General features: G+C 35.8%; 1 protein-coding gene across 3 annotated transcripts in view; it reads right to left on the reverse strand.

Annotated features, from left to right (window-relative positions):
* Nucleotides 1–7,561: 7,561 nt before the first annotated feature.
* LOC106875371 (uncharacterized) overlaps nucleotides 7,562–11,993 on the reverse strand; it is an 8,370-nt gene continuing 3,938 nt past the window's right edge. For all 3 annotated transcript variants that reach the window (XM_014923468.2, XM_052967504.1, XM_014923469.2), the window contains exons 3-4: nucleotides 10,815–10,930; nucleotides 7,562–9,468 (exon numbers count right to left, since the gene is read on the reverse strand). In XM_014923468.2, the coding sequence (XP_014778954.1) occupies nucleotides 9,436–9,468; nucleotides 10,815–10,930 (149 nt within the window). In that variant the 3' untranslated portion in view covers nucleotides 7,562–9,435. The remainder of the gene's footprint in view (nucleotides 9,469–10,814; nucleotides 10,931–11,993) is intronic.

An 11,993-nucleotide genomic window follows, 5' to 3' on the forward strand; every position in this document is an offset into this window, starting at 1 on the left:
ACATCCTTCCACCACCACCACAAACCATCCTTCCACTACCACCACAAACCATCCTTCCACCACCATCACAAACCATCCTTCCACCACCACCACAAACCATCCTTCCACCACCACCACAAAACATCCTTCCACCACCATCACAAAACATCCTTCCACCACCATCACAAAACATCTCATGACCATAAAAATCAAACAAATCTCACCCTCCTCCTCCTCCTCCTCCAATATCACTACAAAAATTAATTTGAATCTCTTTCGAATATCCAAGAAAAGTCACTTTCACAACACTGGTGTTAGATTGGAATGGGGAAAACTTTGCCTTTCAGAGATTGCTTTGCCTAAAAACTGTTATTATTTTGAAGGGCAGTAGATTAGCAAAACAATAGTGTGGTATATTTAATTATGGCAGAGGATTTTTTATTTAATTTTGATCTTTTGTTCAAAATACTATCAGGATTGGCTTTGCTTTCTTTCGCTTCTCCTTGGGTTTCGTAGAATTAGCAGCAACAATAATATAGGTGTTGACTCTGTCGATTAGACAACCATTTACAATTTTCTGGTTTTTAGAATGGTTTAATTAGTTTCATTGAGTGGCCGCAAACACTCATACCCTACTAAATTATTATTGATTTTATAAATTCCCTCTTAATTTTTATGTTCACCTGGGCACAAACTTATTTTCTCTCTTCGTCTGTCTGTCTGTCTCTCTCTCTCTGTTGATTTTTACATTGGTAAAAATGAGCAAACATTAGTCAAATGAATTTAGCTACTCTTGACATTTCTGATGATGTTTATAAGCTGTAGTTTTGTGATTTCAGCAAATATTGGCAGTTAATGTTTAGCTTATATATTGTGTGTGTGTGTGTGTGTGTGTGTATAAGACCTATACTCACTCCTACTTGATCGAGCATGTGACACAGCAACACCTAAGAGCATCATACAGCTTCAACACCTTCCACGTATAGATAATGCTGCTAGGCATGTCATGTTATTTTGTTTTAAATTTCAGCAGGATTTATATTCTAGTTATATCTATGCCACTTTCACTTCAACGAAATTAGAACTCTAAGAATATGCATACAATCCTCAATTTAAAGATGGAGGTTTGTTGAGAGAGATTTGATTGCTGCAATGAATGTGAAGTATTTGTATTCAAAGGGATGGTATTCTAATTGAAACTTCAAATTTCTGCAAAAATAAATAAAGGGACTTATTTAACTGTTTATATTTTAATGTGCTCTCTCTCCAATTATTCAGTCTATATGATCTGTTATTGAGTACCTTATTGTTGCCCAAGGTTGTTTCTCAGCTTTATTTCCCATGTCATCTGTGATAGTGTTTTAAGATTTAATCATCCAAATAACAAACTTCACTCTTTCATTTACCTGGGTACTTCTGCGTGTGAATTGCTGCAATTTGTTCAGGGGGGAACAAAATCAATAATATCTGTATAATTTGCATACATTCGTTAAGAATGTGGGATTAATTTTATTGGTTGAATGTTATTTGCATAAATGTTTGGGATGAATTATCTGAATTATTTTGGGTGCTGGTTGGAAAATTAGAATTGGTAGGGACAAGTTAAGCAAATATTTTTGGAAAAAGATGGGTGTGATATTTTTTATTTACATTTTTTTGTAGGCACAATGTTTCAGGATATTTTATCCCACCACCAAAAAAAGTTAACTGATTAAACAATATTCTTTTACTTGTTTCAGTCATTTGACTGCAGTCATGCTGGAGCACCACCTTTCAGTTTCCGTCTACCAAATCCCCTCACAAGGCCTTGGTTGGCTCAAGCCTATAGTAGAAGACACTTACCCAAGGTGTCACACAGTAGGACTGAGCCCGGAACCATGTGGTTGGAAAGCAAGCTTCTTACCACACAGCCACGAACTTCAAACTCTATCTCATTTCATTGTGTTGGTGCATGTATTTCTAAATGGATGATAGGCTTTCTGTAACTAACCACTCAGGCATGAAGTACAAGGGACAAATTTTGTTTTGTCAGATGAACTGAAACAATCAGCTGTGTGCCTTACTCAGTGATGCAAGACAAGGCTGTATGGTCAATCAGTAGTACAGTATCTTTATCTCACAACCATTGCCAATGACCATGATGGATGAAGAGCTCTTGTTGGTGCCCCATAACCCACATAGATTTCTAGGATTAAGAAGAATTTGTATTTCCATAAAATTGACACTATGTAATCATATATTATCTAGAGCTGTTTTTGTCTTGACATTTTGTTAATCAATCTCTCTTTTCATTCACACATACACATGCTTGTGCATGCACACATACACACACACACCTATGCACATTTTTAGTGTTTATTTGTTTCTTTTGTGTCAAAACATAAGAGTGTTCAATACAAATTTGTGGTGGAAGAGTTGGTTAAAAAGTATATATAGATATGTGTGAAACCCATGGTATGGGATTGATATCATAGTTTGTGTACAGACATACACACATGCAAATGATTTGTTACTTTGTCGGAATGAATATTTTTACCTGTTAAATTAAATGTTTATAAGAGATTTCTTTGAGTAAAGGGCTTTGTATTCAATTAAACATAACTGTTTAATCACCATTATTATTTTTAGAGCAGTTGATGGCCGACCCTGTGGAGCATTGGACAAAATACCTTTTGTATTCTTGGTCCGAATCTCTCCAGGTTTGGCTTTGCCATTCATAATTTCAGGGATGATAAAATAAGAACCAATGAAGTACTGTGGCTTTGTGCCTATGTTAGAAATCACTATTATTATTGTTATTAATAATCTGTTATATGGAATTATGGTACAAAACCAAGTTTGTAAATTTGAATTTGATTGCCAGCCAAAAACTATTTTATTAAAGGCACCAAATGAATGTTGTATCTTCCAATTTTTCTTTTTTCCTCAGCTATAAACCTGAAATGTCATGTGCATGTAAGAAATCATCATTATTATTATTATTTTATTATCATACAGATCAACAGATTGGCAAAAGGGGCAGAAAACTGAATTTTTACAAAATCTAGTTTTTTGCCTTACCTATCTTAAGTCAGTTCCCTCTAAGGTTTACTTTACTTTCATCCCTGCAAAGTTGATAAAAATACCTGTAATATACTGGTACTTTACAATTTACTATTCTCCTTATCTCTTACACAGACGGTCTTGTGCCTTGCAAAAATCTTCAACATTATGTCGTTATGGAAACTGGAGTGGTGGAATCAGGAATGCATTGAACTAAATACTTTCTTGTATTTATTAATAGCTTCCTTCTGTGTTCCAAATTCAGATCCACCACAGTTGAATTTGCCTTTAATTCTCCTGGGGATTTGATGAAACAAGTACCAGTCCCTATACTGGGGTCGATTCCTTTGACTGCCTCCCTTCCCCTACAAATTTTTGGCCTTGTGCCAATTTAAAAAAAAAAAGAGAATTCATCACACCATAATTATTTTTATTGGGTTTCAAGAAGCTTGCAAAATATTACAAACGCTTCTTTCCCCCCTTCCCTTTTATTTTTTTTTCTCTTCCATTTTTCGGAAAGTTGTCGGTTAGTACTTATGTAAATACCATTGGTCTCTCATCTAGATCATCGAAGCCAAGCAACTGTATATATTCTTTCCCATGGAAAGTACTTGCATGTTAACCATGAACCCTGCTACTTCCTGCAGGGTATCTGGCACCCTTCATCAACATTGTCATATAATAATTCTATCTACTCCACCTTTGTTGTTACGGTTTTTTTTTTGTATATTTTTCATACTATTATTATTATTATTATAACACTGTATATTTTCCCTCCATTTTTCTATAATAAAGGTAAATAACAAAAAAAAAAAACTATATCCATGTATCTTTTTGATAGTAAAAACAAAATCAGTAATTGTACACAATTTGTAGAAAAAGCAAAATGTTCTTAACTTTTTTTTTTTTCTCTCTCTCCATAGCTCCTTTGTTATGTTGTTTCAGTATGATTGTCAGTTATGGCCAGTCTTGCGATTCAGGGGCTTAAACTTGCCCTTATTAAACCAAAGGTTTTCAGGATTCAGCTATAATCAAAAATTCATTCCCCCCTTTTTTACTTATATAACCTTAAAGATTCATCACTTTCTGTGGTTTGTTAAATTCGTAGTTGTTCCTTTCCCAAATCCCTTCCCGTTCTCATTTTGTTTCCCTTTTAAATATTTCTCACCCTCAGTTGTCCTTTCCATTATTTATAGATATTCAGAATATTTTATGAATACTCTAAACAAAAAGTACACTCAAACACACACACATATATATATATATATATGTATATATATACATACATACACACATATACTTTCTCATTTTATAATTTTTAAATATTTTTATCTGTGCCTTCTTTGTCCCAAGTTATTCACTTACTGACATATATTACTATACCTGTTATTTCTTGTGGCACTTCTAAGGTTTTCTTCATTATGAAAAAGTGTCATTTATTTAACATTAAGGAATGTTTCAAGTGTCACAAAATGTTTTGAAAGGGTGTGGATTTTCTTTCTACTTAGAGAAAACAAAAAACGTTTTATAAGTAGACCAAAGTGTTGTTTAAATTCTTCTAACCATTGATTTTTTTTTTTTTTAACTTCCATTTTGGTCAACTGGCAGAAAGACTTGCTTTAATTCTTGTAATATTGTCGTCAACCAAAGAAAATTTTGTTGATGACTTTGAATGTTTAATTTTATAACTAACGAAATTAGATCTGAAGTTTTGATCCTCAGTGAACATGTTGAGGTTTGTTGGGCTGTTCCAGTGACCTTTTTTAATTTTTGTTAACTATATTTCTGCCCAACTGTTTCACTGAGAATTTATTACACCTCATTTGGTACAATACACAAATATCTACACACGCATATACGTATACACAATATTGCAACCTAAGTCAAGAGATTAAGAATGCAGACTTATTTAATGTTTTTGTTGCCTTGGATGTCTTACCACTTTACTTGTAAAGGTAAATCTTTGGGTTCACATCGAAGTAGTTCTTTATATATTTATGCCAGTTGAATTTTCCCCTTTTCTAACGAATGTATACTGTTTTTTTTTTTTTTATGTAAATTTTCAGTGAATCTCTGATATACTTACAGAGCATTTCCATAAAGTTTATTTGCTTTTGAAATATTCTTGAATATAAACACAACATAACATACATATATATTTATATATATTTAAAAATAAATATTAAAACCGTTTCATTGTATTTTTTTTACAAAATTTTACCTACTTGGATTTTTTTTTCTCCCTTCTTTTTAGTATATAGATCTTTCCTCTACATGTTGGGGGAAAATACCTTGAAGTTAATAACAGATATGGTCTGCTGTGCAGGTGTATGTGCATGTGTGCTTGCGTGTTTGTGTGTGTGTTGTACATGTTTAAAAAAACAAAAAACTATTGTTCTTATTTGATACTGAGCTATTTATCGTTTCAAAAATGGTTGACTTTAGTTGAAAAGAAAAGAATGGAGGTATCTTAATGACTCAACTATCAAAGAAGATACCAGCTAGCAATAACTTGAAACTTGCATGCTATTCATACAGAAAGAATGAGGAGGGATGTTATAGATGTATCACTGTTATATACTCAGTGAAATACTGTTTGGTTCATGTGTGTAGATCTATTCTAGTAATAAATGTTATTTACAGTCAGTTCTCTTGGTCTTCTTTTTATCTCTATATATACTGTCAGCCTTGACTCAACAGTTAATGTTTGCTTTTGTCATTTGTATGTCTATATTGCATTGTTGCCACTGTACTGTACCTTTTTAATCCTTTAGCATTTAATCCAGCCATATCCAGCCCAAATATTCTACCTGTCTTATGCTCAAATCAGCCAGATCTGGTCTCTCACATCCACCCTACAATGTCATTCTAAAAATATATACCTTCCATCTATATATAATAACTGAGTTAATGATTTAAAAAAATTCTGGTATAAAATACTAACATTCATGCCATCATCATCATTATTCTAACATCCACTTTTTCCATGCTTGCATGGGTCAGACAGAATTAACTGAGGCAGATTTTCTACAATCAGATACCTTTCCTGTGTCGCCAACCCTTGCTGGTTTCCAAACAAAATAGTTTCCTATGGCCAGATGTACCTAGTGTAACTATAATCCAATGTTTCAGCATGTTTCTTTCAGTATAACCTCACAGTTATGTTGTCTAACCCATGAGTGTATTCTGTATTACAATGTTTGTATTCACTGTAACAAGTGACTATGTTCTGTGTAAAACAGTTGTGATCAATGCAACCTTTTGTTATGATGTGTAAATAACAGTTCATTATAACACAATTGTTTTGTATAACCATTGTTGTCATGAATGTGGGTTGTGTTCTATTTAACTTATACTCTTTTACTTGTTTCAGTCATTTGACTGTGGCCATGCTGGAGCACCGCCTTTAGTTGAGCAAATCGACCCCAGGACTTATTCTTTGTAAGCCTAGTACTTATTCTATCGGTCTCTTATGCCGAACCACTAAGTTATGGGGACGTAAACACACCAGCATTGTTCCCCCAACATCGCTTGGCAACCAAACATAGACACACACATATATATACGATGGGCTTCTTTCAGTTTCTGTCTACCATATCCACTCACAAGGCTTTGGTCGGCCCGAGGCTATTGTAGAAGACACTTGCCCAAGGTGCCACGCAGTGGGACTGAACCCAGAACCATGTGGTTGGTAAACAAGCTACTTACCACACAGCCACTCCTGCGCCTATGGTTGTTTTCAGTGTGATCATCATCATTTAATATACATGTTCCATACTGGCATTGGTTGGACAGTTCAACAGGATTTGACTAACCTGAGAGCTGTGTTGGTCTCCATTGTCTACTTTGACAAGGTTTCTATAGTTGAATGCCCTTCTTAATGCCAACCACTATACAGAGCATACTGAACACCTTTCTTTTCATGGCACCTGCACTAGTGAGGTCACCGAGTAATTTACAAGACAAGATTGCTTCAATGAGTGGAACTGCAGTATTGAGGGAGGTGTCTTTGTGTCAGGTTTAGAGAGGCTGAAGTAGAAAAGACGCATAGGAACAGTGTCACGTCGTGGAAGAGGTAGAAGGGTAACCCAGCAGGAAAGAGCGAAAGGATGGTGAATCATTATCCTGTTCAGTGTATTCCATATTTACGTTCTATGTTCATTTTAACCCATGGCTTTGATCAATGTCATTATAATAGCAGTAAAGAAGAGTTTTGCTTAAGAATGCAATGCATCACCTGGTTCAGGAATCAAACCACAATCTTACGGTCAGGAGTCCAACACCCTAACCACTAAGCCACATGCCTCTCTCATGTTGGTTATGTTTTGTGCCATACAGTTTTTGGTCTTTCTCGCTTTCTTCTTTCCCCACTAATGGTGTCCATTTGAAAATTGTTTTGGAATGGTGTTATTCTGGTAGCTGCAGTAGCTTTAGGGGAACAAAATTTAGCTGAAAGTGAAGTGGATTCAAGAGGAAATCAGAATATTAGTCATTATTGTAATAATTTCTCTCAAATCTGAAGACTATTAAAACAAAATAATGAAGATGAATATGTTGTTTAATAAAAATTTAACAATACAGTATTTAATAATTCTTTTACATTTCAATATTGATTACCTTCTGCCAAGGAAAGAGGTTATGTTTTCATCGGTGTTGGTTTATCCGTCTGTGTGCAAAATAACTCAAAAAGGTTTGAACAGTATTTGATGAAACTTGCAGGAAAAGTTGGTAACGACACAAGGAACAGATGATGAAATTTTGGTAGTGATCTGGGAGTTTTTATGGATTCTTGAAGGATTTTTCATTTGTTATATTTACTTTACATGAAGTATTACAATGTTATGTTCTTTATCTCCCTTGAAAACATTAATTATTTTCACGTAACCTATGGTGGTGTTGCTGTTTCCAAAGTTTATTTTCGTTTCTCTATTAGTAATTTTACTCGTGTATCTATCTTAAAATGAGCTGCTTGGCGGAGGTCTGCGCTCTCTGAGTGCTTTTCTAGTTTTTACTTATGTAAAGGAGTTATTTTAATGGAAGGGGAAGGGGCCATTTAAATCTGGTGTAGTACATTTACACTTCAATTTTTCTTTCTTACATACTAAGTCTAGAGGAAGGGCTGTGCCCATGACTTTTGCAATTCCTTTGAGACTAATGAAGTTGATGATGTTAATGTTTCGTTTAAATTGTTGGAAGTTGGCTCCTGCAGGAAAGACATGAACAGGGAGGAGATTCCAAGGAGCCAATGTTCTGGGAAGGGAAGACTGGCTGTAGTGGTTAGTGCAAGACCTGGCAATTGCATACAAGGGTAATGAGTGAGTCGAGAGCACCTGAGTGGAAGAGTTACAAGAACAGTCAGCTCAAAGGAACAGAGGCCATTATAGTAGTGATAATAAAGCTGTATCGTACAATACACGTAACCTTCAATGATGTCCAGACTATATTATAGTACTTGATAACACCAAACCACAAGTATTACTTATTCCTCAGATGACATCTATTATTCCACAGTTCGTGAAAGTTCATAATTCAAAACTCTAACACATTATATGCAATCATCAAGGGTAGCCATCTGGCAGAATAATTAGCGAAATGTTTAGCCCCTTTGTGGGCAATAAAGAAATAAGAATCATTAGTGAAATGCTTAATGGTATTTCATTTGTCTTCACGTTCCGAGTTCAAATTCTGCCAGGGTTGACTTTTAATAAGTACCAGTTACTCACTGGGGTGGATGTAATCGACTTACCCCTCCCACCAAATTTCAGGCCTTGAGCCTACAGTAGAAAAGATTATCTGCAGTCATCATATTTGTCTTGGATAACTGTAGACTCTCTACAGGGTCCAAATAGGTTGACATGTAAATAGCATAAAACTGACTGTTACAAATATAGGTACCTGAGAATGTGTACATCTTTCGAGTGTTCATATTCTCATAGGCTCCGAAGACAGTCAGTTGATAGAAATGATATTAAACACCTCTTGGTATTGAACTACATTTCTCAACTTTATGGGTTGACCTTGTTCTTTATCTTATCCCTGCAGGGCTCAATAAAATAAATACCTGTAATATACTGGTACTGATTTCCAATAGCATAACAAAGTTTCTCGGTATCCAAGAGCAAACACACTTTTGGTGCCCTCCCCTTAATAGGCATGACAGACCAGAGACACTTTTGCATTCTTTCATGGCTGCACCTGAAGGCTGTCGGAAAGCATACTTTCTAGTCATGCCTCAGTTGGTTAGCTCTCCAATAAAAGTCAGTCTTGCATATAGTCTCCAGCCATAGTTTTGTAGTCTCTACTGATATACAGACTGCTAACACAAGGGTTCATTTATTCTCTGGCTGATTGAACCATAAGAACACTCTCCATATTTCAAAACACTTGTGTCAAATGCTGAGGCTTGGTATGGAATCATGTTTCAATCTGGGACTTCAGCTGGAGATACTGAAAAGATAAAACAGATACATCATGTCACATACTTGTAATTAAACTATGATCATAATATTGCCATTCTCCCACAATTTCCACACCATGAGGGCCACAATGGAACAGGATCTACAGGGTGTCCACAAAGTCTGGGTACATGGGGATTAACACATACTTTAAGAAATTATTATTTCTTATACTTACTTGTTTATGTTATGATTTTATTTACTCCATGTACCCACATGGGGATTAACACATACTTTAAGAAATTATTATTTCTTATATTTAATTGTTTATGTTATATTATTTACTCCATGTACCCAGACTTTGTGGACACCCTGTACATCATCACTGCTTAGATTAAGATTTACTGCATTTTCCAGCATACAAGTCAGATTTATCAGATCAAAAAAGGTAGGTCAACATTTACACCAAAACGACTTTGGAGGACCAAAAATTCCATGTAAAATGCATCAGAATTTGGAAAGATAGTTACAATGTTTGAATGTTTCCACTATATACATCAACTTGTATGCCAGAAAATATGGTAAATAAGAAATTTGTATTAAAATTAGAGGTAAATCAGAATACTGAATGATTGGCACTGTCAGTTACATTGGCAAGGATTCCAGTTGACCTGATCAACAGAACAGCCTGCTAGTGGCTGAACATGCCACAGACTGTTATACCCTTAACGTAGTTCTCTGGGAGATTCAGCATGACACTGAATGTTACTAAGCTGGTCCATTGAAATCCAGGTACTACTTATTTTTGCTAGCTTTGTGTACTGGAGCTATGTGAAATAAAGTGTCTTGCTCAAGGACAAAACACACCACCAGGAATTGAACTTATGATCTTACGCTCATGAACCGAATACCCTAACCACTAAGACATGCACCTTCACTGAATACTGAAACACTTTTGGTAATATGCTAATTGTTGCTTTTAATAAAAATTGATTCTTAATGCAAGTTCAAGAATTACAAATTAATTTCTTCTTCAGCCAAATAACACACACTCACATATACATACATACATACAATGGGCTTGCTGTACAGTTTCTATCTATCAATTTTTACTCACAAGACATTGGTCAACCTGAGGATATAGAAGACTATTAACCAAGGTGCCATGCAGTGGGGTGGAACCCAAAACCACATGGCTGTAAGGCAAACTTCTTAAGTACACAGCATGCCTGCACCTATACCCAAGTGTGCATTTAGTACCTTATTTATCTGCCTAAAACATCAATATACACCTTTCTTCGTAGCATATGAAATTCTTTCATGCTGCAAATTTTATCAACAATTAGGCTGAAGGTTTTATAAATTTTATCCAGAGTTATGCTGAAGCTTTCAACTCACATTTTTCCGACTTGATATTGCTTGTTGTATCCACACTAACTCCATGGCCAAATTCTGTCTCTCCTGCAGTAAAGAGCTTGCACTTTCTGAAGATTGGATGTCATCCAGTGTGATGTCTGATTTATGATGAGAACAAAAGCAAATGGATTATTATCATTAAACTGCACAAATAACAGCAACTCAGATTACAGTATTGATATATAACATGTAGTATACTACACTGTGTTTATGAAATATGACAAAGTAATGTTTGTATATGATGGTTAACAAGGCCATGATCCAACCGATCACCGGTGGGGTTTTGGGAGCTATAATAAAGAATTTTAGTGTAAACCTTGGAAAGTTTGATCTTGATCTGGGAACAGGTACAACTACTGGCACTCCATCAGTCATCGCAAGGGTCCCAGCTGACCTGATCAACAGAACAATCTACTCATGTAATTAACGTACAAGTGGCTGAGTACTCCACAGATACGTGTACTCTCAATGTAGTTCTCAGGGAGATTCAGCATGAGACAAGATGTGATAAGGTTGGCCTTTTGAAATACAAGTACCACTCATTTTCACCAGCTAACATGAAATAAAGTGTCTTGCTCAAGGACACAATGGGCCACCAAGAATTGAACTCATGACCTTACAACTGTGAACCAAATACCCTTAAAACTCAGCCACATACCTTCACTGGGAATGGGTTCAGTTTAGATAACCTGTTTATCTGCTTCAGCAAGAACTATATCTGAAAGTCCTCAATACAAAGTAAAAACAGATATCATCATCATCATCATCGTTTTAATGCCTACTTTTCCAGGCCTGCATGGGTCAGACAGAAGTTTATTGAGGCAAATTTTCTATGACTGGATGCCTTCCCTGTCACCAAACCTCACCTGTTCCCAAGCAGGTAATATTTCTCTTTAGCCAGACATGTTTTTGCAGAATACTGGAAATGAATGACACTGCTTGTACGAGAGTGACACGGAGCGCTAACAGCACCGTCTGAGCGTGATCGTTGCCAGAGCAGCTGTCTGGCTTCCGTGCCAGTGGCACGTAAATAGCACCATTTTGAGCATGGCTGTTGCCAGTACTGCCTGACTGGCCTTTGTGCCGGTGGCACGTAAAAGCTCCCACTACACTCTCGGAGTGGTTGGCGTTAGGAAGGGCATCCAGCTCTAAAAACTCTGC

The sequence above is a fragment of the Octopus bimaculoides genome, chromosome 4, assembly GCF_001194135.2.
Source record: "Octopus bimaculoides isolate UCB-OBI-ISO-001 chromosome 4, ASM119413v2, whole genome shotgun sequence".
Lineage (NCBI taxonomy): Eukaryota > Metazoa > Mollusca > Cephalopoda > Octopoda > Octopodidae > Octopus > Octopus bimaculoides.